Source organism: Felis catus, chromosome B1 (genome assembly GCF_018350175.1).
Source record: "Felis catus isolate Fca126 chromosome B1, F.catus_Fca126_mat1.0, whole genome shotgun sequence".
Taxonomy (NCBI): Eukaryota; Metazoa; Chordata; class Mammalia; order Carnivora; family Felidae; genus Felis; species Felis catus.
Genome location: NC_058371.1, coordinates 43,864,096 through 43,889,258, shown reverse-complemented (window position 1 = coordinate 43,889,258; position 25,163 = coordinate 43,864,096). Strand labels below are relative to the sequence as shown.

Here is a 25,163-nt window from a genome sequence, read left to right as displayed (position 1 = left end):
CCCTTCCTCACCATTCTGTCAGCTCCTAGTCTGATTCATCTTGACATATTCTTTGCTAATTGCATAGAGGCTCCTATGGCTCAGACCCCCCAGAGCCATAGAGAACCTATTGTTTGGTCCTTCCTGTGCCACTGACTCTTTTTTTACATGTTTTGGTAACTTCTAGCTCACACTCTTTTTCTCTCTTCTTTTGAAAGATTTCTTTTTAGAGAGTCATGGACCAGGAAAGCTGTGTGGAGTAGATCATGATTGGAGACCATGTATTTGATGGGGTAATGGGGTAGGGTGTACAATCTAGGAGACTACCACTGCATATTGAGAAATCTTTCAATTTGGGGGGCGCCTGGGTGGCTCAGTCGGTTAAGTGTCCGACTTCAGCCCAGGTCACGATCTCACGGGCTCTGGGCTGATGGCTCGGAGCCTGGAGCCTGCTTCCGATTCTGTGTCTCCCTCTCTCTCTGACCCCTCCCCCGTTCATGCTCTGTCTCTGTCTCAAAAAAAAAATTAATAAATAAATAAATAAAACGTTTAAAAAAAAAAACCTTTCAATTTGGGGTTTTGTTTTATTTTTAATGTTTATTTTAGAGAGAGAGAAAGAGAAAGGGCAAATGGGGGAGGGGCAGAGAGAGGGGGACAGAAGATCTAAAGCAGACTCCATGCTGACAGCAGAGAACCTGATGTGGGGCTTGAACACACAAAATGTAAGATCATGACCCGAGCCAAAGTTGGATGCCTAACTGACTGAACCACCCAGGTGCCCCTGGAGCCTTTAAATAATAGGATGATTGTATATCAGCCTGGTAGTATTCTGCCTTTGAGAGCTCCTTCTGCCCAACGTGTAGAGTTAGCCCAGAGTCTTGTTGATGGCCTTGTTACACATACAGAGTAAATATAAAAATACAACCAAACACAGGTCTGACCAGGGAAGATATCAGTGGACCAAAATTCCTGGAGACACATTTCTCGTTGAAGTCTTAACTTCTGAGCTTGGATGGTCCTCTTTCTCCCAAATTGTTGATTATTTGGCTCCTGATAAAGTTAGTCTTTCATATATCTTTGGTTCCAAGACATAGTGGGATAGCAGGTAGAAATTATATAAGACTGTATCATTTTGGGGGATTATTTATGAGTTAGTCAGGGGTTAGAGTTAACATACATAAAAGATACTGGCATCCTGGTATATTATGGTCCCCCAATGTATGGGCTGTATCCCACCCCAACTTCCATATGATTCTTTGAATGCAGGGAAACATCTACACCTATTTGAAGTTAATTTTCTTTTTATTGGAAGTTTTTGGGGACTTATAGTATCTGAACTCTGTCTTAACACTCCTTAAGACAGAATTGTATGCCATTCTAGGAATGAAACAATGGATGAGGTTGTGGGGATTTTTTTAAGCCACAGACAGAAGCTGGCTTCGGACTAACTGGTAAAATAAAAGTTTAGCCGAAGAGGTTCCTTGAAAATACCAGAGTGGTGGCTGTAATACTGGGGCTGGTAGTTCTGTGTTTGCTGTCTGCCTCCCCCAACAAAGAGTGTTTAAGCTGCTGCTGTTAACTGTTCTTTCTTTTTGCTGGGGGATGTATCAGTGAGGAGATGGCATGTACAGAGGACTTCTGAAAGAGGTACAATCCCAAGTTCATCCCCTCCCCACTTTTTTGTGTGTGTGTGTGCTTATGGACTATGGTTTTGTCCATTGTCTTAGACTATAAAAGCTGCAGTGAGTGGATGTCCTGTGCTACTAGAAGCTACTAGAAGTCTCCCTGCCACACATATACCTTTGTATATACATATACATATATGTATATATGTATATACCTTTCTTTGAGAAAGAAAGTCTTAATTCTTGCTGAAGCTCTTGTGTGTGCCCTTGGAACAGCTAGTTAAATCTACCCTGTTTGATATGTTAATTAGGTGCCTTTTCAAAGACTCACTGTAGTCCTCCAGAATAGAAGGAGAGAGATAAACAGGATCAGTCCACAGATGTTTACTGCTGGAGGCCTGGTGGGGAATGCCGAGTTGTTTATTGACACAGTTTTGGTAGTCTCGATCAGGAATCAGCAGACTGTGGCTCACAGACCAAATGTGGCCCTGTCTCTTGCTCTGACCGATTATTGTTTTGTCTGGGAGCTAAGAATTGTTTTTACATTTTTAAGTGCTTGAAAAAAATTGTGACGTGTAAAAATTATATGAAATTCAAATTTTAGGGCCCGTAAGTAAAGTTTTGTGGGAATGCAGCCACACTTGTTTGCTTAGGTGCTGTCTGTGGCTGCTTTCACACTAGAACAACAAGGTTGATTACTTGGAACAGAGACTGTGTAGCTGGCAAAAGCCTAAAATGTTTACTGTTTGGCTCTTTACAGAAAAGTTTGCTGACCTAGATCCACACCTAGGACAATTTTGATAAAAATATAAAGCTTAAGTAATTTGGGCTAACTTTCAAGAAAGCAGCAAGGCTATATACATGATTAATTAACATGAACTGTGGCACCTGGTGCCATTAGTGCAGGCCTGTATGCTTAGGTAAGACTCTAGGGAAAGGCTGATTTGGGCTGGCTGTTTGTCTCCCTTACAAAACACAAATGTCATTGGTCTGTCAGTGTACTTGCTTTTTAATTGACTGTGAGATCCAAGGAGTTATGAAAAATGGAAATTAGAGAAGAATGAAGAGAACTTGGGAATCATTTAATAATATAAATACAAATATATAACTTTTGACTTTTGCCCATTAAGTGTTTTTTAATAGTTTTAATTTAATTTAATAGTTTTAATTGGGTGTTTTAGAATTTATTTGACAGTTGATATGGTATATTGTTGGTATATGCTATATGGTTGAAATGGTATATTTATTGGATTGTTTTAGACTGTGCATATATAAGACCCAGAATGCAGATCTTGTTAAAATGTAAGACTTAGGTTTTCAATTCTAAGGCTTTGGGTTACATGTACAAGAAAATATGCAGGGGCACCTGGGTGGCTCAGTGAGTTAAGTGTCTAGCTCTTGACTTGGGCTCAGGTCATGATCTCAACAGTTCGTGAGTTTGAGCCCCATATTGTGCTGTGTGTTAGCTGTGCAGAGCCTGCTTGGGATTCTCGCTCTGCCCTTCCCCTGCTCATGTGTGCACACTGTCTCTCAAAATAAATAAATTAAAAAAAAAAAGAAAATACAGACATTTTTCATTGGGTATTTATTGAAGTGTTCCAGTAAAATTCATGAGTATGGTTCTCCTAAGGATTTAGTTTAACATCCTCTCCCTGCCCCTACCACAAGGATTGCTTTATTAGAATTTCCTAGAAATGATGGGACTAATAAGGACCGTTAATGTTACCTAGACCAAAAGTTTAACCCATGTGGCTCCTTTGACAATATCCCAAACCAATACTTTTATTTTTTAATTTTTGATGTAATTAGTTCTTTCATAGTTTAAATTTGTATATTCTATTATTATAAGATCTTTAAGGCTTGGAAACCTCAGCAGCATGATACAATTCTGTGGTGTTTTTTTTTTTTTTTTTTTTTTCCCAGATAACATTTTTAGCTCTCAACTTGGGAGATTCCTACTAGTTAGTAAATGGGATCAGAGCCATGTTTCTTTGTTAGTTAATTTATAGCAGTGTAAATGAGCCACACAGAGAGCTTCTATGTGGTGTTCCACCCAAAAAAGAAAGTCTTCTCGGGGAAAAAGTATAGTTTTTCCAGCAGACTTCTCAGGAAGTGCAGAACCACAATATTTGAATAAAAAACTTAGGAGCAGGGGTAAAGCCTCCCTGCTGAAAGTAAACATTTTAGGGGTATCTGGGTGGCTCAGTCGGTTAAACATCCGACTCTTGATTTTGGCTCAAGTCATGATCTCGCAGTTGATGAGTTTGAGCTCCACATTGGGCTCTGCGCTGATGGTACAAAGCCTGATTGGGATTCTGTCTCTCCCTCTCTCTCTGTCTGCCCCTCCCCTGCTCATTCTTTCTCTCTCTCTCAAAATAAATAAACATTAAAAAAAGGAAGTAAACATTTTAATAACTGTAAAGCAGTAAATGTTATAATGGTTAAACTCACTTTAGACTCGTACTTGCCAGTTTGGGGCTTACCTGAGCAGCAAATCAAGTGATATAGCTTACTGTGATAGTTTCTGGTGGTGCATGTGTGTGTGGGAGGGGCAACCCTTCCAAAATTATGTTGCTGGCATTTAATGCTCCACTTAAAAAAATGTATGTGGCCTAAAGCCGTTTAAACATTTAGGTTAAAGAGTGCTCATAGTGTCTTTTTCTTTTAAAAAAAATTTTTTTTCAACGTTTTTATTTATTTTTGGGACAGAGAGAGACAGAGCATGAACGGGGGAGGGGCAGAGAGAGAGGGAGACACAGAATCGGAAACAGGCTCCAGGCTCTGAGCCATCAGCCCAGAGCCCGACGTGGGGCTCGAACTCCCAGACCGCGAGATCGTGACCTGGCTGAAGTCGGATGCTTAACCGACTGCGCCACCCAGGCGCCCCTATTTTTTTTTTAATTTTTTTTTTCAACGTTTTTATTTATTTTTGGGACAGAGAGAGACAGAGCATGAACGGGCGAGGGGCAGAGTCATAGTGTCTTTTTCAAGTGAGCAGTAGCAATGTTCATAGGAAGTTCTGGCAGCATAAGCCATTTTGTCACTATCTCCTAACTCAGGTTAGTGATGTAAAAGCTACTGGTTTATCTATCCAAAACAAAACAGCTTGGTGGGGCTGTGATAAATGAGGGTTGCTGAATTGCCTGAAAACTGTTAGCATTGGGCCTAGAAAGGGATTGCTGTTTCTAAGTTCAAGATCTCACTCTCTCCTTTACTTGTACATGAACCTGATTTCATGAGTCTCCACAAACATGATTGTATCTCCAGGAGTTAGATTGATAATGGCTGAATGGATATTTCATTATTTCACAAATGAAAAAGTGTAATTTGACAGTTCTGTTTGACAGATACAGATATATTCCTAGCCAGTCCAGGTGCCCTCTTTCCCATGTCCTTGCTGGAAATACAATTTAACAACAAATTACTCATCTCCAGCTTTCCCACTAGAAGACTGCCACCTAGCACACCATTATCTTTCTGTTTCAGCTGAGTTTGTCTGTTTGTTTATTTATTTTATTTATTTATTAGAGACAGTGAGTGAGAGTGGGGGAGGGGCAGAGAGAGGGAGAATCCCAAGCAGGCTATGCTTTGCCAGCACAGAGCCCAACGTGGAACTCGAACCCATGAACCGTGAAATCGTGACCTGATCTGAAACCAAGATTCAGACACTTACCCGACTGAACCACTCTGGTGCCCCTCAGCTGAGTTTATTGAATTTGATGGGAGCAAGTAGGCTTTTTTTCCCCCCTTCTTTTCAGCATCTCACTTGATTTTAGAACAGTGATGCTGTGAGATGGGACACATATAATCTCCATTCCACAGATTGGGGCCAGAGTCTTTACTGCTAGTGGTAGAGTGGGGTCTTAAATTTAGCTTTTAAGATTGCACATCCAGAGCTTCTTGGAACATATTATACAGCTTCTCTCCCCCAGGGAATCTGTGATTTTCTGTGATTCTCTTCACTGATTGAAAACTTTTCAGAGGAACTGAAGGTTCTTAAAATGTTTCCAGGACAGAGTGTGTGATGGGGGAAAGCATCCTTTAAGGTATCCTGTTAAGTGACAGTGATTTTAAGAAAAAGTTCAGTAGGGGATATGTATTACATATTTATTAACTTTGCACATATATGAAGTATAAAGTGTAGTTCAGGAATTTTGAATATTAGAAGTTTGCAGCACAATTTAGATATAGAGCCAGAAGCAGGAAAGAAAAAAAGCATTACTGGGTATTCAACTTTATTGAAAACATTTTGCTTCCTTAATGCTTAGCTTCAGCTTATCAGTGAGAAATAAAGAGGGAAGGGACATATTGAGTAGTAACTTTTGCTGTCTCTCTCCACATGTGAGTCGTGTGGGGGAGGAGAGGTAGGTACCTGGAGATGTATGCAGCCTCCTGGGACTCTGTACCTATTTTGGGTTAGAAAGAAGAGTTTCTAAGAGGCCTGTATTAGTTATCTATTGCTGTGTAACAAATTACTCCAAAAGTTATTAGCAGCTTAGAACAATAAAGATTATTTCACATAACTTTCATAGGCCTAGAATTTGGAAGCATTTTAACGGGGTGATCTGGCTTAGGGTTACTTGTGAGAATGCAGTCATGGTGTTGGTTGGGACTGTAGTCATCTGAAAGCTTGACTGGGGCTGGAGGACCTTCTCCTCAAGTAATTCACTACTGCCTGGCAAGTGCTGGCTGTTTGTGGGAGGCCTCAGTTCTTTACTATGTGGATGGACCTCTCTCTCTATTGGGTGGCTTGAGTGTTCTTCCAGCATGGCAGCTGAGTGACCAGAGTGAGTGATCCAAGAACAAGATGGGAATTGTAACGTGTTTTGTGACTTAGCTTCAGAAGTCACGTTGTTATTTCCATAATATCTTTTCGGTTAAACGGGTCAGTCCAGGGACATGAATGCTGGGAGGTGGGATTCATCTCACTTGATAAATGGCTCCCTCATTGGGTGCCATCTTGGAGGCTGACTAGCACAAGACCATTTTCTACTTTTAAAAAAAAACTTATACCAAAGGGTATAATTTCAAAGACTTCAGCCTTTTTTATTATTTTCTTCCTCTGGGGCCTCTTCACTGCTTTATCCACCCCTTCCTTTGGCTCCTTTTCTTAGAGTACAGGAGCAGAAGCGACAGGAGAAATAAGGTCTTCAACCAGGGTCCCTCTCCTATTGTGGAAGTGTCTCATGTGCCTGGTGAATCCGTTGCTGTTGCTTTGGCTGGAGGCTCCTCTCTCTTTTTCTTTATCCTGCATCAGCCCCCAGCTCCTGTGTGGGCGGTTGCTACTTTGTGAGAGAGGCAGTTGGTATTTCGAATTCTCCAGTAATTATTTCTGAAGAGATGCACATTATGGTTGTTTGGCAGCAACGGAGTGAAGTTACACAATTTCACATCTCTGCAGAGGAGTCCCATCTGTTAGCACGTGCCCTTTCTCTCTGCTCCTCCTGCTGCAGTTGTTGGGGATGGAGGAAAAGTCCTACAGGGAGAGCCTTCTACAGTTTCTGTCTATGGTGGAGGATTTCTAATGTATTTGAAACGTATCCTCAAACAAATCCAGATGGTTCTGAAACTCCAGGACATCTCATCAGTGAGAAGACTTACTCGTTGTCGGATGGGTTTCTGTGGACAAGGTTTGGCTGCCTGGTGGGCAGTCTTGATTAGCGGGCCCCTCCATCTAACTGTATTTTGATGTTGGCCTTCAGAGGATAGGGTTTGGGTCTCCTTTTTATTTTTTTTTATTTTTATTTTTATTTTTTTGGGACAGAGAGAGACAGAGCATGAACGGGGGAGGGGCAGAGAGAGAGGGAGACACAGAATCGGAAACAGGCTCCAGGCTCCGAGCCATCAGCCCAGAGCCTGACGCGGGGCTCGAACTCACGGACCGCGAGATCGTGACCTGGCTGAAGTCGGACGCCCAACCGGCTGCGCCACCCAGGCGCCCCTTGGGTCTCCTTTTTAAATAAAATAGCATAACATGCAGGTTTGGAGATTTGAAATATTTTCTTCACCCTTAGTTCAAGCTTTTAAAGCCTGTCCAGTGGCTTTCCAGATACCCTTTACCTGTGGAGTCTTATATTTTAGGATGAGCCTCTGTCAGGAGTTAGAAGCTTATCTCTGGAGAACATGGCATCTGGCATCCTGTCTCTTACAAAAAGCAGTTAAACTTGCCCCCGCCCCTACCAGCTCCTGAATAGTGTTTTATTTGGTGTTTTTTTGTTTTTGTTTTTGTTTTGTTTTGTTTTGTTTTTCTTGTGTAGGGCCCGGAGGCGGAGGTCTGGCCAGTTTGTTTGTTGTTGTCTAGGTTTGGTCAGGGGTGGGTACGTGAGGGGTGGTGTTGGATGTTGATGTTTTTCTGCTTTAAGTAGTGATATCTTAAAATTCTGGCTACCTAAGAGGATGTTCTGCATTTTCCTGCCTTGACTCACCCACTTGGAATCCTCTCCTTACTCTCATGCTCTGGATTACCTTGGGGCCCCACTGGTCGTGAGGGAACATGAGCTCTGCAGCCTATACCCTGAGGTTCTACCCAGCATTCCTGGAAGAGACCTGTGTGTGCTGTTATCCTGCCCCTGGGTACCACATCGTGTCCACTTCTACTGCATTTTAAGGCCTGTGTCCTTGACTAAGTGGCCTAGAATGTACATATATAAAGTATATTTCAACTTTGGGGTAATCAGAGGGACTGGGAATTCAGAGACATGAAACTGAAAAAAAAAAACAACAAAACCCTCGAATTTTGGACACTTGCCTAAATGCTAATCTGTACCTTATTAACAGTCTCCTCGGGTCAGACCACTTTAGCAGGAAGGGGTGGCACAAGTGCCGGAATCACACTTCCCTCCTGAAGCCCTTGATTCCAGCACAGTAGAGCAGGGGGTGGGAGACAAGACCAAGCCATACATTTAAGAGAGGACAGCTCTTCAAAGGGAACGGGTCAAATGAAGAACAAATGTTAATCCTTTACAGCTGTTGGTGTAGAGCTGAACAGCTTCCCCACTACTTCAGTGTACTTTTTCTGTCTATAAATGATAATCTCTTGAAAAAGAAGTCCTTTATGTGTCAGACGTTCGCCCAGCAGTGGGCACTGGTTGAGGATCACCTCTGGTTTGGGTGCTCGCTCCAGTTTTGATGATACAAAAGGGACCAGGTGTAAGGCCCCCACAGGACTCAGTCTGGAGGAAGCCTGCCAGCTTCTATTACCAGTGTTCTTACAAGGGAATGTATGAGGGAGGTCTTGGGAGAAGTCAAATGTTAAAAATCAGAATTGAAAAGAAACAGCTCCTTCCTCCCCGCCCCCCCCTAAAAAAAAAACAAAAAACAAAAAACAAAGCGAAAAGCATTTTGAGCTTAACAATTGTTCTGTCTCTAGGATGGTTCCTATGCTTGGCTATATCTGCTGTAGGAGAGAGGAGTGATGTCATTTTTTCACCTTTTTCTGTAAATAGAATTTATCTAGCACACTGTAGGCTTCCTCAAGAGAAATTTAAAATCCCAAATTGATGTGCTAGTGAGACCTACCACCTCGCTGCAGTGTCCCTACAGGTGATACACATAAGAGCTATTTACAGCATTTTCTGAAATGTAAGTCTGTGGTGTACTAGAACATTTTATTAAGAATTGCAGGAAACTCCTCCTGCTCAGCCTTTAAGCTGTGTCCTTTTTTTCTTTGTTAACAGTTTTATTGAGGGGCACCTCAGTAGCTCGGTCGGTTAAGTGTTTTGCTTTCTGCTCAGGTCATGGTCTCGCAGTTTGTGAGTTCAAACCCCACATCAGGCTCTGCGCTGACAGCAGGGAGCCTGCTTGGAATTCTCTCTCTCCCTCTTTCTCTGCTGCCCCCCCCCCCCGAAAATAAATAAACATTTAAAAATATTTTTAAAAAGTTTTATTAGATATAATTCACATGCCACATGCCATACAGTTCACCTATTTTAAAGGCCTGTGATGCAGTGATTTTTAGTATATTAACAGAGTTGTGCAACTATTGCCTGTATCCAATTTTTAGAACATTTTCACCCCCAAAAGAATCCGTACCCATTAGGAGTCACCTCCCATTCCTTTCCCATTCCACCCCTGGGCAACTGAGAATCTAAATTGTGTCTCAGTAGATTTGCTTATTGTAAACATTTTATATAAATGGAACTATACAGTCTATAGTCTTTTGTGATTACCTCTGTTTACATCCATGTTGTAGCATGTATCCGTACTTCAGTCCTGTTTTATTGTTGATTAGCATTACACTACATGGATATGCTGTATTTTGTTCAGCTGATAGATGTATGGGTTATTTCCACTTTGGGGTTATTATGGTTAATGCTGCTTGCTATGAACACTTCCTGTGCATAGGTTTTTATGTAGATGCCTAGTAGTAGAATTGCCGGGTCATGAGGTAACTATTTCTAACATTTTGAGGAACTGTCAAAGTGTTTTCCAAAGAGGCTGCACCATTTTACATTCTTACCAAGCATGTGAGGGTTTCAGTTTCTCCACCTCCTTGCCAGTACTTGCTATCCATCTCTTTGTAGCCATCTTAGTAGGTGTGAAGTGGCATCTCCTGGTTCTGATTTGCGTTTCCCTTATATCTAATGATATCGAGCATCTTTTCATGTACTTGTTGGCCGTTGGTATATCTTCGTTAGCAAAATGTTTGTTCAGATTTTTTGTCTACTTTTTAACTGGGTTATTTATCTTTTCATACTGAGTTATAAAAGTATGTGTACTACATACGAGTCCCTTACTATAGATGTGATTGTAAATAGTTCTTCCCATTCTGGCGGTTATCTTTTTACTTTTTTGATGGTATCATTTGATGTGTAAAAGTTTTTAATTTTGATGAACTTCAGTTTTCTACTTTTTCTTTTGTCCCTTATGTCATATCTAAGAAGGCTTTGCCCAACCACAGTTCCAAAGATTTACTCCTAGGTTTTCTTCTAAGAGTTTTATAGTTTGAGCTCTTACATTTAGGTCTGTGATTCATTTCGAGTTAATTTTTGTATAGTTTGTGAGGAAGTGGTGCAACTTCTGTCTTTTGCATGTAGCTGTGCAGTTGTCTCAGCACCATTTGTTGAAAGATTGCCCTTTTCTCTATTGAATTAATTTTGTACCCTTGTCAAAATCAATTAATCATAGATGTAAGGGTTCATTTCTGAACTTTTAATTTTTTTTTTTAAGTTTATTTATTTTGAGAGAGACAGAAAGTGTGAGTGGGGAGGCACAGAGGGAGAGAGAATCCCAAGCAGGCTCCATCCACACTGTCAGCACAGAGCCTGATGAGGGGTTGAACTCACAAACCATGAGATCATGACCTGAGCCGAAGTTGGACATTTAGTCGACTGAGCCACCCAGGTGTCCCTAAACTTTTAATTTTGTTTTATTGATACATATGCCTTTCCTTATGTTGGTCCTACACTGCCTTGATTATGGTAACTTTGTAGTGAGTTTTGAAATCAGGACATAGGAGTCCTCCAACTTTGTTCTTTTGATTGGTTTAGCTATTCTGGGTTCTTTGCATGTCCTTATGAATTTTAGGATCAGCTTATTAGTTTTTGCAAAGAAGCCTGCTGGGATTTTGATACATGTTGTGTTCAATCTGTAGATAAATTGGGGAGTGTGGTCATATTAACAATATTAAATCTTCCAATCCATGAATATAGGATGTCTTTCCATTTATTTAGATTTTTAATTTTTTAAACAGTTTTAGAGTATCTTGCCTTTCTTTTGTGAAGTTTATTTTCAAGTATCTTTTTCTTTTTGATATAATGGTAAATGAAATTATTTTTTTAAATTTCTTTTTTGGATTTTTCATTGCATGTGTATAGAAATACAATTAATTTTTTGCACATTGATTTTATATTCTAGGACTTTCTATATACAGGATCGTTTCATCTGTGAATAGAGATAGTTTTTACTTTTTCCTTTCCAATTTAGGTATCTTTTATTTTATTTTTCCTAGCCTAATTGACCTGGCTAGGACTTCTAGTACAATTCTGAATAGATGTAGCAAAAGCTGATATTGTTGTTCTTGATTTTAGGGTAAAAGCATCAATCTTTTAGCATTAAGTATGACATTAGCATTAAGGTTTTCATAGCTGTCCTTCATCAAGTTGAGGAGGTTCCCTTCTGTGCCTAGTTTGTTAGATGTTTTTTATCGTGAAAGGATGTTGGATTTTGTCAAATTCTTTTTCTGCATATACTGTGATAATTATGTGGGTTTTATATTCCATTCTGTTGACATACACGAATTGATTTTCAGGTGTTAAACCAACCTTGCATTCCTCGGATAAATCCCACTGTTCATGATGCATAAATTGGCTTTTTATGTGTTGGTGGATTCGGTTTGATAGTATTTGGTTGAGGATTTTTACTTCTGTTTTCTTTTTTTAATTTTTTTTTAATGTTTATTTATTTTTGAAAGAGACAGAGACAGAATGCAAGTGGGTTAGGGGCAGAGAGAGAGGGAGACACAGAATCTGAAGCAGGCTCCAGGCTCCAAGCTATCAGCATAGAGCCCGACATGGGGCTTGAACCCATGAGCTGTGAGATCATGACCTGAGCTGAAGTTGAACGTTCAACTGACTGAACCACCCAGGGGCCTCTGCTTCTATTTTCAATAGGAGATATTGGTCTGTAGTTTTTTTCTTTCTTGTGATAACTTTGGATTTGTTATCAGAGTAATATTGGCCTGATAGAATGAGTTGGGAACTATTTTCCTCTTATATTTTTTGTAAGAGTTTGTGAGCAATTGATATTAGTTCTTTAAATATTTGGCAGAATTCACCAGGCTGGTCCATGTTTTTGGGGGGCGGGAGGAGTTTTTAATTTACCAATTCAGTTTCTCTCCTTGTTTTAGATCTATTCAGATTTTCTATTTCCTCTTGAGTCAGATTTAAGTAGTTTGTGTCTTTCTAGGAATTTTTCTACTTTATCTAAGTTATCTAATTTGTTAACATGCAATATCTCATTTTTAAATGGAATTAATAAGCCCTGCTCTGCCTTTTTCACAGGGTTGATTTGAGGATCAAGTTAGGTAATGCTTTGAGGATCAAATAAGTGAAATGTTTTACTTGTTCTGAATTCTTAGTTGTAGGAAAACATAACCATATTTTACCACTGTCTGCAGTTTATGCAGTTTACCATTTCTACTGTGTTCCTCCTTTGTTAATTACATTTCAGGGGAGAGGTTGTTGCTCTTGTTCCCAAAAGAATATGAACTAAGATTGGGTTCAAAGGGGAATTAAAGTCATTTGGGGGCCTATTTCTGCCTATTTCCTGAAGAGTAGCAGAACTTCTAGATCCTATGCTGGGGATCCTATGTCAGGGTCAGAGGACATCAGTGCCCCATTAAGGAAATCAGTTGTGGGCTCTGATTCATTCTGCTCTCAGCTAGCACTGAGAAAACCTGTTTCCTTTCCTCTCTGAACAAATGCCTAGCTTATCCAGTCACTGATTCCCTAAGCTTTCCTGTAATCCATACCTTAGATGCACTATATTCATTCATCCCACTTCTGCCCAGCTTGCGTCAAAGTCAGTAATAAAGGTTCTCTTAAAATACAGCTTAGCTGGCACACCTGGGTGGCTCAGTTAGTTAAGTGCCCAACTCTTGATTTCAGCTTAGGTCATGAACTCATGGCTCATGAGATCAGGCCTCACGTTGGGCTCTGTGCTGACAATTCAGCTTGCTTGGGATTCTCTCACCCCTTCTCTGTCTCTGCTACTCCCTAGCTTGTGCTCTCTTTCTCTCAAAATAAATAAACATTAAAAAAAGAATTATTGGGGCGCCTGGGTGGTGCAGTCGGTTAAGTGTCCGACTTCAGCCAGGTCACGATCTCGCGGTCTGTGGGTTCGAGCCCCACGTCGGGCTCTGGGCTGATGGCTCAGAGCCTGGAGCCTGTTTTGGATTCTGTGTCTCCCTCTCTCTCTGCTCCTCCCCCGTTCATGCTCTGTCTCTCTCTGTCCCAAAAATAAATAAACGTTAAAAAAAGAATTATTTCATATAATGCTCTAGAAAGTTCTCTTCATTTGCTGAATATGAAGACAAATTCAAAGAAGGAATCTCTCCTTTAGAAAGGGAAGAGAAGTTGGTGACATAAAAACTGACTCCTTAAGATCAGAAGTCCAGCAAGTGCTGGTGTTTTCTGTAAACATGTTTCTATAAAGACACGTGAGGTGGCACTCATATAAGAAGGTGGTAGTTTTTTCCCCTCACTGTTGTATTTGGTTGTTCTCTGAAGGGATTTTGAGTGTGGCTCTTGTTTCCTTAACTGCATTATAAGCCCCATGCACTTATTTTGTGGTCTCTTCATGCCTAGTACAGTATATGCTGCAGGTTATAAGAGCCTGTGCCTGGTTGGTTAGATGATTATTTTAGAAATTATTTTGTGATTTGATTTTAGGACTTCAAGTCCTGATGAAGCTGATGGTTAAATTAATTAGGAAGTATTGACTATTGAACATCTGATTTGGATCCTTATGTAGAATATCTTAGTACTGTGGTTTGTAGTCAATTGCTGTTATACATTTATAAAACTTCACTGTCAGGGCGCCTGGGTGACTCGGTTGAGCTTCCAACTGGATTTCAGCTCTGGTCATGATCCCAAGATCATAGAATTGAACCTCGTGTCGGGCTCCATGCTTGAGATCTCTCTCTTTCTCTATCTCTCTCTCTCTCCCCCTCTCCCCCTCTCCTCCCCTTGCACGTGCATGCTCTCTCTCTCTCGAAAATAAAATAAAATTAAAATTAAATAAAACTTCACTGTGGTTGCTGGGCCTTCCAAGTTTGTGTTATTGTGTCTGCATATCTTTTATGTGGCCCTGAATAACAAAGACCCACATTTTGGGCTTGAGTTCAGAGGTGCAGGCCAGTGTCTTGGTAACTAGGGGTCCTATTCTATAGTTGCATAGATTGAAGTTGCCTGATTATGAGATATATTACAATATGAGGATTGTACAACTGTAGGATTATCTCTCCCAGTGAGGATAGAATAAAGTAGATAGGAATAACTCCATCTGTTTGAGATATGTAGCCCAGCATGGTCACATGGGTTCATCATCTTACTTCTGAGCATTCAGAAGTATGGTACTGGAGCTTTGTTCCTAGAGACTGTCCCTCTGCTTCCTGTCTTTCAGATGCTCCCCCACCCCCCGCAGTGGATATGACAGCATAGATCAGTATATTTGTGTCATACCATAGCATTGAACCCGTACTCCAGACCCCTTCTTCCTTGGCTTGTGTTCACACTTGGACTTTCCCATGAATGAAGAGAAATTAGATGAATGAAGATAAATTAGATGAATGAAGATAACTCTGGAGTTAATTGGGGGACGGTCTAGCATGGTTGAGCCATGGCCTGCCTGTGCCCCAACGTAGACTCCCAACTGCCTTCCTCTCTTTCCCCCTCCTCTTCCCCTTGTGTGTGTGTGTGTGTGTGTGTGTGTGTATGTGTGTGTTAACCATTCTGAGCCATGGTTTCTTCATCTGTGAGATGGAGTTAAAAAATACCTCACAGGGTTGTTGTGAGGACTGAATAAGTATCTAGAGTGTCAAGCACTTACAATAATATTATAATGAGGAAAAATTTTTCAGGAGACACTTAAAAAATCACCTTTGACAATGAATCCCACCCCTCTGTCTTGGGAGGAGGAGAAGGTGAGCTGGGTTGGGGATGGAAATAGGAATCTTGCGGTGAAATGGAGAAAAAGAGAAATCGGTAAAAGGAAAGTAAGTTTAGGTAAGAAGAGATTTTTGCACTTAATAAGAAGGATTCTGGACCTCAGAATATGTTTTATGTCTTTATATGTTTCAATTGAATAACTTTGCTTTTTCCATGTAACATGTCTTAGGAGATCCTACCCTGTTAGCACATACAGATCTACGTTATGGTTTAACCTCCCTATAGTATTCCATTGTGATGTTGTGCATGCAGTGATCTTTCAGTGCCCTGTGATACTTTATAATTGCCACAGATCAGTGTGTAGGAACCAGCACTTCAGTGAACATCCTCATTCTCGTACATATGTGTATGGCCCTCTTTGTGAGCATAATTAAAATAAATTCCTAGCAGTGGCATTGATGAGTGAAAGAATCTATTCTTTTTTTTTTTTTAAGTTTATTTATTTTGAGAGAGAGTGAGTGCATACACGTGTGAATGAGGGAGGGGCAGAGAGAGAGAGAGAGGGAGAGAGACTCCCAACCAGGCTTGAACCCACAAAGGGTGAGATCATGACCTGAGACACAATCAAGAGTTGATGCTTAATCGACTGAGCCATCCAGGCAGCCCTGGCTATTAAAAAAAAAAACAACAAAATTCTTGTTTGTTTGTACCGTTTATCATACAGAATTTATTCTTTATTTCATTTGTTCGGTGGAAAGCACCAGGGATGTTTTGTTGTGTTTTGTGTTTTTTTTTAATGGGAGGTGGGGAGGAGGACTTACCATCTGATTGCTCACTAAAATTGCTCGCTGCCTCCAATTCATAGGTTCCTTAAAATGGAGTTTCTGTCTGTGTGTTCTCTTTAATCCTCCTTTTGATTGTATGAGTTTTTGTTTGTAAAATGCTCAGTCACCGTGCCTGACACTGTAGTCAGTGCTACTTCCTCCCTTTTCTTCCCTCTCATTGTTCTCTGACTTTACCCCAGGCCTTGTGGGTGGCTGCTTGTCTGGCCCCAAATGGGGCCAGCCTAAGGCCAAGGTCACCACGCAGGCCAGCAGTTTGCATCCCCCTTCAAATCAATGTTCTTTAAATATCCAGCAGTTATTAGAAAAAAGCTCCATGTGAGGAGCCTGTGAAGAAAGATCTGCAGACTTAGGCCAAAGTTTGGTTGTCCCTTGACCTTCTGCTGTGCTCTGCATGACAAAATCTGAACCACTGTCCAGAGAAGGAAAATATTTACTCCAGTTTGTTCCTGGGGTTTGATTCTCTCCCCAGGGTGGTCTGCCTAATGTCCCGTCCTGCCACACCCGGGTGCTGGTGAGATCGGTTCCCCCACCCACTCCCACTGGGTGTTTAGCGTCCCTTCAGTCCAGTCTTGATGTCAACAGGAATGACGTAAGGGGGCTGAACTGTGTTTGAATGAAACCTGCTTGAATTTATGTTTTAATGAATGCTCCCTCTCAGAGCTTTAGTCCACACTTTACAAAGTGCTTAAAACTGCACTTGCAACACATTTTTTTTGAGCATTCTCAAAGGTGACAAGCTTTATTCTTAGATGTTAAGATTTTTTTCCCCTGTAGCTGAAGAGTTTTTAAGCTTCAGTGAGTGTAGTGATCAAAGGGGGATTGAGGTTATAACTATAAAGTAGTGAGAGGAGCCCTTTTGAGGACCCTAAAAAGTGGTCCAGAAATAGTCTTCAAGAACAGTGATTCCTAAATGCCAGCCAATAAAGAAGGCTGTTGGATTTTCTCTGTTGGGGAAACATTTTCTTTGAGTTTCGGGGGCTTTGTGGACCCTCTCAAAATTTATCTGTGAACACTTCTTAAATTACTTACTATAAAAGTCACTCATTTTCATGTATTGGTTCTCAGATTCTGTTTTAAGGCCTTAGAGTCAGACCTGTGTCTTCAACTTGGATGCGAAAGACTGGATTTGAGGTTAGGAAGAGGCCAGGTGTATGTCTGTATGATACAGGAGGCCTGTTCAAATTTTGGCAGCTTTCTCACTTTATATGTCAGGTATTCAGGAATTCATAAAAGGGACTTTCTGTAGCTAAAGGACAGGGGCCGATGGGCAGATCTAAAAGGAGCTTCTAGACAGTGTTTTACCAAAAAATTAGAATCTGAGGGGGAACAGACAAGCATGTTTGAGAGTAATGCCAAATCTGAAGTGTTAATACATGTTGTTTTCCAAGTGGTTCTGTCTTGTCTTCTCTTAAATGAGATTGTACATACAAAAGCAGCTAGCCAGCAGGTTCTCCGTGTATGTTAGCGGGGTATGTTTCTCATCCTCAAAAATACTGTTGTTAATACCATGTCACCGTCTGAGGCTTTTAAACTGTTTTGTAAGCCTGTCTTCCAACTTAATATACCTTCAACATACTCCAGTTATGTTCAACTCCAGTATGTTGAAGGTATATTACACATACACAATGTCAGGCTGCTACCCCAGTCTTCAAAATGTTGATATTCTGTGCCTTTTCTTTTGAAAATAGGATAAAATGGGGGGAAAACCTTTTTACATGAGAATAGCTATGTCCTGAGTAAGCATAAAAAGCATCTATGTTTTAAAGCACCCCTGGGGGATTCACACAACCTTCTGTCTAGATTTAAGAGAGGCTGATAATTGAAAGGAAGAGTTTTGTTAACAGCAACAAATGTGGCAGAAGTGGAAATGTCGCTCTATTTTTAGATTTCCTCTGTGTTTGCTTTGAACTCATCTACTGATCTAATCTCTTCAGTGTCTGTGTTCAGGAAGCTGCCAGGCTGTGCAGTGCTTGTCAGAATCATCCAAACTCATCAAACTCCTTTCAGGAAGAGAGCATCTCAGCACACCCTGGAGGAAGATTTTTAAGGAATACAGGAATTTTGTAAAAATAGAAGGATGCATAGAGGTAGGGCAGTTACATAACAGTGTTTGCAGATGAAAAGCCAGCCCTGACTGCTGTGGCTAGAACCCTTAACTGGGAGAAGATTGAGAAGCGGAGCCTGCCGGGAAGGGTGGCTAACTTTTTGCTCTGTGGTAGCTGAGGTGTACGTTCTCTTTTAGGGCAGCACTGGGTATGCAGGCTCAGCGGGCCCTGGGAGACTTGGCTGATTCAGAGTGCAAATGTAAATCAGATCTTACCCAAACCTACCTTTTTGAGTTTCCTGGTTGTTTTCTTGTTTTACATTCTCACAACTCCCAAAACTGGTGAGCAGTCCTCTCCCACCCACTCTGTCCCACCCCGCAGTACTTTCTAGTGGTGACTGAAGATACTGGACCAAGGTGGGGTCCTCAGGGACTAGGTGCAGACTGGGCATGTTAATTTGCCTGCACTGGGGTGGTGTCTTCCAGGCAGGGCTCCTTCAGCTGTCTGCTCAGGCTGAAGTCAGTGAGGGGAGATGGTTTTCCTTCTCCATTCCACCGGTGGGTGTCTCACTTCAGAATGCAGCCGTTAAAACTCCTTAATCCTTAGAGCTATGGGGCTGGGCTGGGCAGCGTTAGAACTTCTGTGTGAATGCTGAGATCCTGCTCCTTTGTTCCTCTTTGGCCAGTTTCAGGCTGCCTGCCCTGTCCCTCATGCTGTGAGGTGCTCTCCCTCTCTCCAGTTCTTAGCTTGGGAAAAGCAGTTGATGGAGATGGGGACAAGAAGGAAGGACCTAAAAGGAGTTTCTGCCCTTTTTTAATAGAGAAGCTAGGAGAGAGGTCAGTGAAAGGTCTCCCCTTGGCCTTTGGAAGGCGTCAGGTTGATGGTGAAGGCGTCTGCGAAATAGCGAGAAGAGGTTCCAAGAGGTGGGTGGGAGTCACATCGTACTCTTCTGTCTGTAGCCTCGCCCTCCCCTCACATTCTCTCAGGTTTGTAGGAAAGGACAGAGGAGTGGGGTGTGGGGCTCAGGGATCCCACGAGGGAGACTGACGGTGAATGTTAGTAAGTCAGTGGCAAGGAGAAGACATCGGAGAAATTACATAACAAATTTTTATTGTGATCAGTTCCCAACATCACACAGGAAAGTAGAACCTCCATATTCCCACTGCTGAGATTAAATAATTATCAAGATTTTCTCAAGACTTGCTTCCAACATTCCCTTTTTCTTCCTTTTCCTTTTGTTTTGTTAAATAAAGCAAATTCCAGGTATCGGGTCATCTGTGTCAATATGCATCCCTAAAATATTTGGACACATAACTATGATGTAATTATTAATAATATCTCATTTACAAAGTTGGTTAAAATTCAAATTTCTTTTAATTGAGGTATAACTGATACATTAGCTTCAGGTGTATACTGTAAAGAGTCAGTATTTGTATATTTTGTATATTTGTATATTTTGCAAAATGATCACCACAGTAAGTCCAGTTAATTAATATCTGTCACCACACATAGTTTCAAGATTTTGTTGTTGTTATTATGGGTATACATATTTCCAGCACTTTGAGAAGGTCATCAACCTGTAAGGTCCCCAAACCCCATAGTTTAGGGGTTTTTACCCATGCTTTGGCATCGTTGATTAAATCATTGGCTATTGGTGATTAGACTTCACTTCCTGCTTCCCTCCTCCCCTAAGGTGGGAGGGTGGAGATGAAAGTTCCAACCTTGTCTACTGCTTGACCTTTCTGGTGACCAGCCCCCATCCTGAAGCTAGAGGGGCCACCAGTCACTTCAGGAGCATACAAAAGACACATCACTCCTGAGAGTCCCAAGAGTTTTAGACCTGTGTTGGGAACCCAGGACAAAGAACAAATGTATATTTTTATTGTACCATACATGTTGAATCTAAAAAGCTCATGGTAAGCACCAAAACTTAAAGTAAGTGATAACTGTCTATATTTCGATGTAATCGAGATTCCATTTTCTGTAACTGACTGGATGCTAGGTTATGAGCAGGGGTGCTTAGACCTGGCCTGGCTTCTCCCTGAGCCTACAGCATCTGGATACATGTAAATCTTTGCAGCGCTGGGTTTCTGGTGATGTGTTTTCATTGTCGCTTGTCTACCCTTCCCCATCAGCACAGAATTCATAACAGTTCAGATGTGTGTGTGTGCAGATTTTCCTATGTATATATCCACAGACATGTTAAATTTTTGGTACACTTTAAAACATTCTTATTAAAATTTTGTGTGTAATGCAGTTGAGCTGAAAATATTTTTATTTTGAAACTTTTAGCAATTGTGCAACAGAGAAGGTAGCACAGTGAAAACTCCTGTATACCCATCCCCAGGTTCAACAGTTATCAAGATTTTGCCACATTTACTATTTTTAGAAAGAAATTCTTTTGATGTATGTTAAAGCAAATCCCAGATACCATGTGTTGAGTGCTTTCTTAAGATTACGGTATTAATAATAGTTAAATGTGTATTTGAAAACAAAACTTACATTGGACATTGATAGAATACCTGAAGCATCTGTGCAGAATACAGTTTGTAAGCCACTGCCTACCTAATTGTAGTCCTAAAGGAGTTTTGTGAAAATATGTGTGGGTGGTTTAAAAAACTCTTCCTGTGGTTCTCACTTTTTTGTTCCTGGATTGGAAGTAGGGCTAGAAAGTAGGATTAGAGGGTCATCTCTGAGTTTCTTTAATTGTTTGTTTGTTTGTTTGTTTGTTTTGAGAGAGAGAAGAGAGGGCTCAAGCAGGGAAGGGTCAGAGAGAGAGGGAGAGAGAGAATCCCAAGCAAGTTCCACACTGTCAACAGGGAGCCCACTGTGGGGCTTGAACTCATGAACCCATGAGATCATGAACTGAGCCTAGCTTAACCAGCTGAGCCACCCAGGTACCCCTCTGAGTTTCCTTTAAAATCACAAGATACCATGATAATACCAATTTATTCGGTTTTTGTTGCTGCTATTCGATCGTTATTTCAGGTAACTAGTCAGGAAAGTACTATCTTAGTTTGTGCTTTAAGGAAATACCCTCACTTTCACCTTCCTAATTGCAGCATTCCTTCTAATAAGACCCAGATTAGAAAGGATCCTTATTTTTCACAAGTGTTTTGAGAGAATACCTGGCCCAGTTTGAGACAGAACTTCTAAAAAAAAAACTTTATTATTGTATGATTTATGTCTTAGTAAAATAAGAACTATTGGTAGTGGTGGTGGTGGTTGCTTTTAAGTAACATTGATTCTCTTTTTAAGTTTTATTAAATCCAGTCGATTTTTCTTTCTCTAGTAAGCTCTATGCCCAACGTAGGGCTTGAACTCATGACCCGAGATGACCTGAGATCAGGAGTCGCATGCCCTACCAGTTGAACCAGCCATCACCCCAAGGCTGTTTGTTTTAAAGCCGTTTCCATATCTGCTTTCTTCTTTCTTTTTTCTAATGTTTCTGGTTTTGTTTTTTGAGAGAGAGATTGAGAGCATGAGCTGGGAGGTACAGAGAGAGGGAGACAGAGGATCAGAAGCAGGTTCTGAGCTGTCAGCGCAGAGCCCAATGTGGGGCTCAAACTCACAAACCGAGAGATCATGACCTGAGCTGAAGTCAGACACTTAACCAACTGAGCCACCCAGGTGCCCCTGTATCTGCTTTTTCAAATTAGGTTTTTTATTTGGTTTCTTTCAGTTTTTTAAGTCTATAGAGAAGTTACTTTGAGCAGGCCATGGTGGGTTTTTCATTTAATTTTGAAACAGTTCGATTATTTAAACTATAGTCTAGGGAAGAGAGAATACTTGTTTTTAACATCCAGAGATTAAAATCTGTGTACCGTGTGGCATTTGGACCCTGAAGCTGTCAGGCAGGCCCTGGGAACTGTGTCGGTTCCAGATCTGAACCCTCTGTCTGAGCTGGCAGTGTCTCAAGCTTTTTCCAGACTGGTTACTTTAACCTGTGGAGTGTTAACATCATATTAATATGCCTTGCAGTAGTCTCACAATCTATTTCGTCTTTTCCTCAGTGGCTCTCTTTGGTCTAATTATTATGTGTATAGCTTGGATAAAACATGTATACATTTTGGATAGGAAGATTGACTTTAGAGTGTAATACCAACTGTTTCTTTCCAGGCTGCTCTGCCAACCTTGCTGAACCTTAGAGATGCTTAATAGAAGCTCTTAAAGAGGGAGGAATTTGCTGCTTGTCTGGGTGGATTCAGCTAGTAGAGAGTATTTACCAATGCCAAAAAGATAAGTCTTTAATAGATGGCTTTTGTGTTTTGTTTTTAGAATCACAAGAAGTTGATGAACAGCTGGTAGCAGAAGTGGTTGAAAAATGCTCATCTGAGACTTGTTCTAGACCCTCAGAAAATGAGGTGTCACAGCAGGCTATTGCTTCTTACCCAGTCAAGGATTTCAAAGAAGAACCTGAACATGATAGTAGCAAAATTTCAGTCGTGAGGCCATTTTCGATAGAAACCAAGAATTCCACGGACGCCCCGGCAGCTCTAGGAACAAAGGCAGCTTATGGCTGTCTAACTGTGGTCTCAGGCGAGGCTTTGCCCTCCAGCACACCAGAAGCCATCCCCGACAAGGCAATGACAGAAGGCACCATGGGGGTGACGCTGGAGGCCTCCACAGAAGCTGACCTGAAGGCTGCCAGCTCCTGTCCAGAGCCTGTTCCCAGCAGAAGCAAGCTAAGAAAGCCCAAACCTGTCTCTCTGAGGAAGAAGACGATTGGTGAATTTTTAGAGGCTGATGTTGCCCTAGAGGGCTCACCTCTCCCCCAGGCATCCTATCAGTTCTGTGCTGATGAGATGGATGGGAAAGCAAATCCTTTGCTAGGAGGCGCCAGGATCCAGAAACCTCCTCCTGACACTAAGGAGACCTCGAGCACCCCTGGCAGTGACACCAACGACTCTGGAGTTGAGCTGCTGGAGGAGTCCAGGAACTCACCTCTGAAACTCGAGTTTGATTTCACGGAAGATGTGGAAAATGTAGAGTCCAGGAAAGGCCTTCCGAAGAAACTTGGCAGGAAACTGGGTAGCAAACTGCCTCCCAAGGTACAGAAAGATAGCGTCAGTAAGCCAGTAGGCGCCAAAGGTGGGGACCAGCCTGCAGACCCAGCTGCAGACAGCGCTCCTCCCTCCCAGGCATCTGCTAAGCTGGCTCCCAGCCAGTGGGATAACCCCAACTTCAGTCCCTTTGGGGGCCTCTCCGCTCTGCAGAACACCCCCCCTCTCTCCTCTAAGGGCTCCTACCACCTTGACGAATCCATGGATCCCTTTAAACCAACTACAACTTTAGCAAGCAGTGACTTTTGTTCTCCCGCCGGTAATCATATTAATGAAATCTTAGAATCACCCAAGAAGGCAAAGTCGCGTTTAATAACGTGAGTGGCGACGGGTGTGGGTGTTGTGTTCTGTGTACTTTCTGAGTTTGGCAGCCAGCTGCTTTTGGTTTCGGTGAACCGAAGTGATCTTTGAGGTGCATCGGGGCAGACATGCAGCTTAGAGCTTTATGCTATAGCCCTCACTGTTTTGCTTAACTCTGGGGTACAGTTAGAAGTGCCAGAGTTGTCCTTGGTGGGTGTCTGCTTTGTTTCTGAATCCTCAGCTTATTCGGCTGACCTCTCCCACCTCCACACCTTGGGTACATTTTTCCTATTAAAAAAAAAAAAAGAAGAGGAGTGTACAACAGGCAGAGATTTGATGGTTTTCAGAAATCCTATCCAGGCTGTCAGGAATTGCTTTATATACAGAATTCAAGTGTCAGTGCTGGCCACCATCTTCAGATTCTCTGGATAAAAGGAAAATTCCATCTCTCCGGATTGATTACCGGTCTAATATCAGTAACGTGCAAAATGGTCCCAAAAGTCTTATAGAAGTCTTTCACTTGAAACAGAAAGTTGTGACTTTTGTTACAAACAAATCTACCACGAAAAGTTGCTAAGAATTCTTATGTCTCCATGTTTAGCTTATGGCTCCATCAGTACGGAGGTCAATTTGCAGTAAGAAGCAAGAATATTTTAAACATTCTTGTAAATCTGACTAAATTAGTCTTTTGTTGTGCATTGTCTCCCTCCCCCTCCCCTCTTTTCTGGGAACGCCATAACCACTTTTGCAGGGTCCTTGAAGTTCCCAGAGTGATCAAGGCATATTTATTCCACGTAAAATTTCAATTTAAATTTGTTAAAGGGTTACCTTTTCACAGAACTTGAGTTGATGACCGTATATCCTTTTGTGACCCTGTGACATTTTACTAAAAATAAAGTCAGACCAATGACACAGAGGATGAAAAGTAAAAAGGGAGAATGAGAAAAAGTACTGTTATTTCCAGCTGTCACTGTAGATGAGTCAGGGAAATAATGTTCAGCATTATTGTGACCTAAAGGAGTATGCTAGTGTGGTGTGATGAAGTATACTAGAGAGAAAAGTTAAAGAGCAGAAAGCATCAGGACCAAGAAGCTTGAACCATGAGAAATCCTTTCTTCAGCAACGCCAGAATGCCTAAGGTGATTGAAATGTCATTAGTAGCTCTTGATTTGTTCTTTGGTCATATATGAGCAGTTAAATGGTTGCTGAAAAATATTATTGATCTGGGGTCTGCCAGGTGCCCTTCTGTGGCTGAGGTTAGTTACCTGTCTAGACAGTGCTTGGGGTATGTGTTGGCCACATCATTGCCTTGGTGCTTCCTGTGCGGTGCTTCTGGCTAGCAAAATTAGTAAGGAGTCCTTGGGAGCCTCCCTTTCAGTTGCATGTTGAAGCTGTATAGCCAGTACATTCATGTTAGATGAGACTAAATCTGGACCAGAGGGAGGGAAGTTTATCGTACACCAAATTTTCAGTAGCAGGAAGTACCTTCTCAGTCCTTCCACCCTCACCCGGTAGCATTTTCCTTCTGTTCTGTTCTTGGTGAGTGAACTTCTTGGTTTAATGTACCTTGTAGATTTTTTTTGTATGTCTTATATAATCAAACCTTTTATCTCCTTGTTCCTTCTATAAGAGACGGTGTGTGACCTCTTATGTAACTTGGGCTTTGTTTAGAAAATCCCTTCGTTGGTAAGAAAGACTG

The 25,163-nt window shown here is 41.5% G+C and overlaps 1 protein-coding gene across 15 annotated transcripts in view; it reads left to right on the top strand.

The window, feature by feature from the left end:
* The window catches only part of TACC1 (transforming acidic coiled-coil containing protein 1), a 120,524-nt gene that overhangs the window by 65,739 nt on the left and 29,622 nt on the right, over nucleotides 1-25,163 (top strand). For 12 of the 15 annotated variants that reach the window (XM_019828544.3, XM_023252585.2, XM_023252590.2 and 9 more), the window contains one exon: nucleotides 22,380-23,481. The exons of the other annotated variants lie outside the window; for them this stretch is intronic. In XM_019828544.3, coding sequence (XP_019684103.1) covers nucleotides 22,380-23,481 — 1,102 coding nt within the window. The remainder of the gene's footprint in view (nucleotides 1-22,379; nucleotides 23,482-25,163) is intronic. 15 annotated transcript variants of the gene reach the window in all.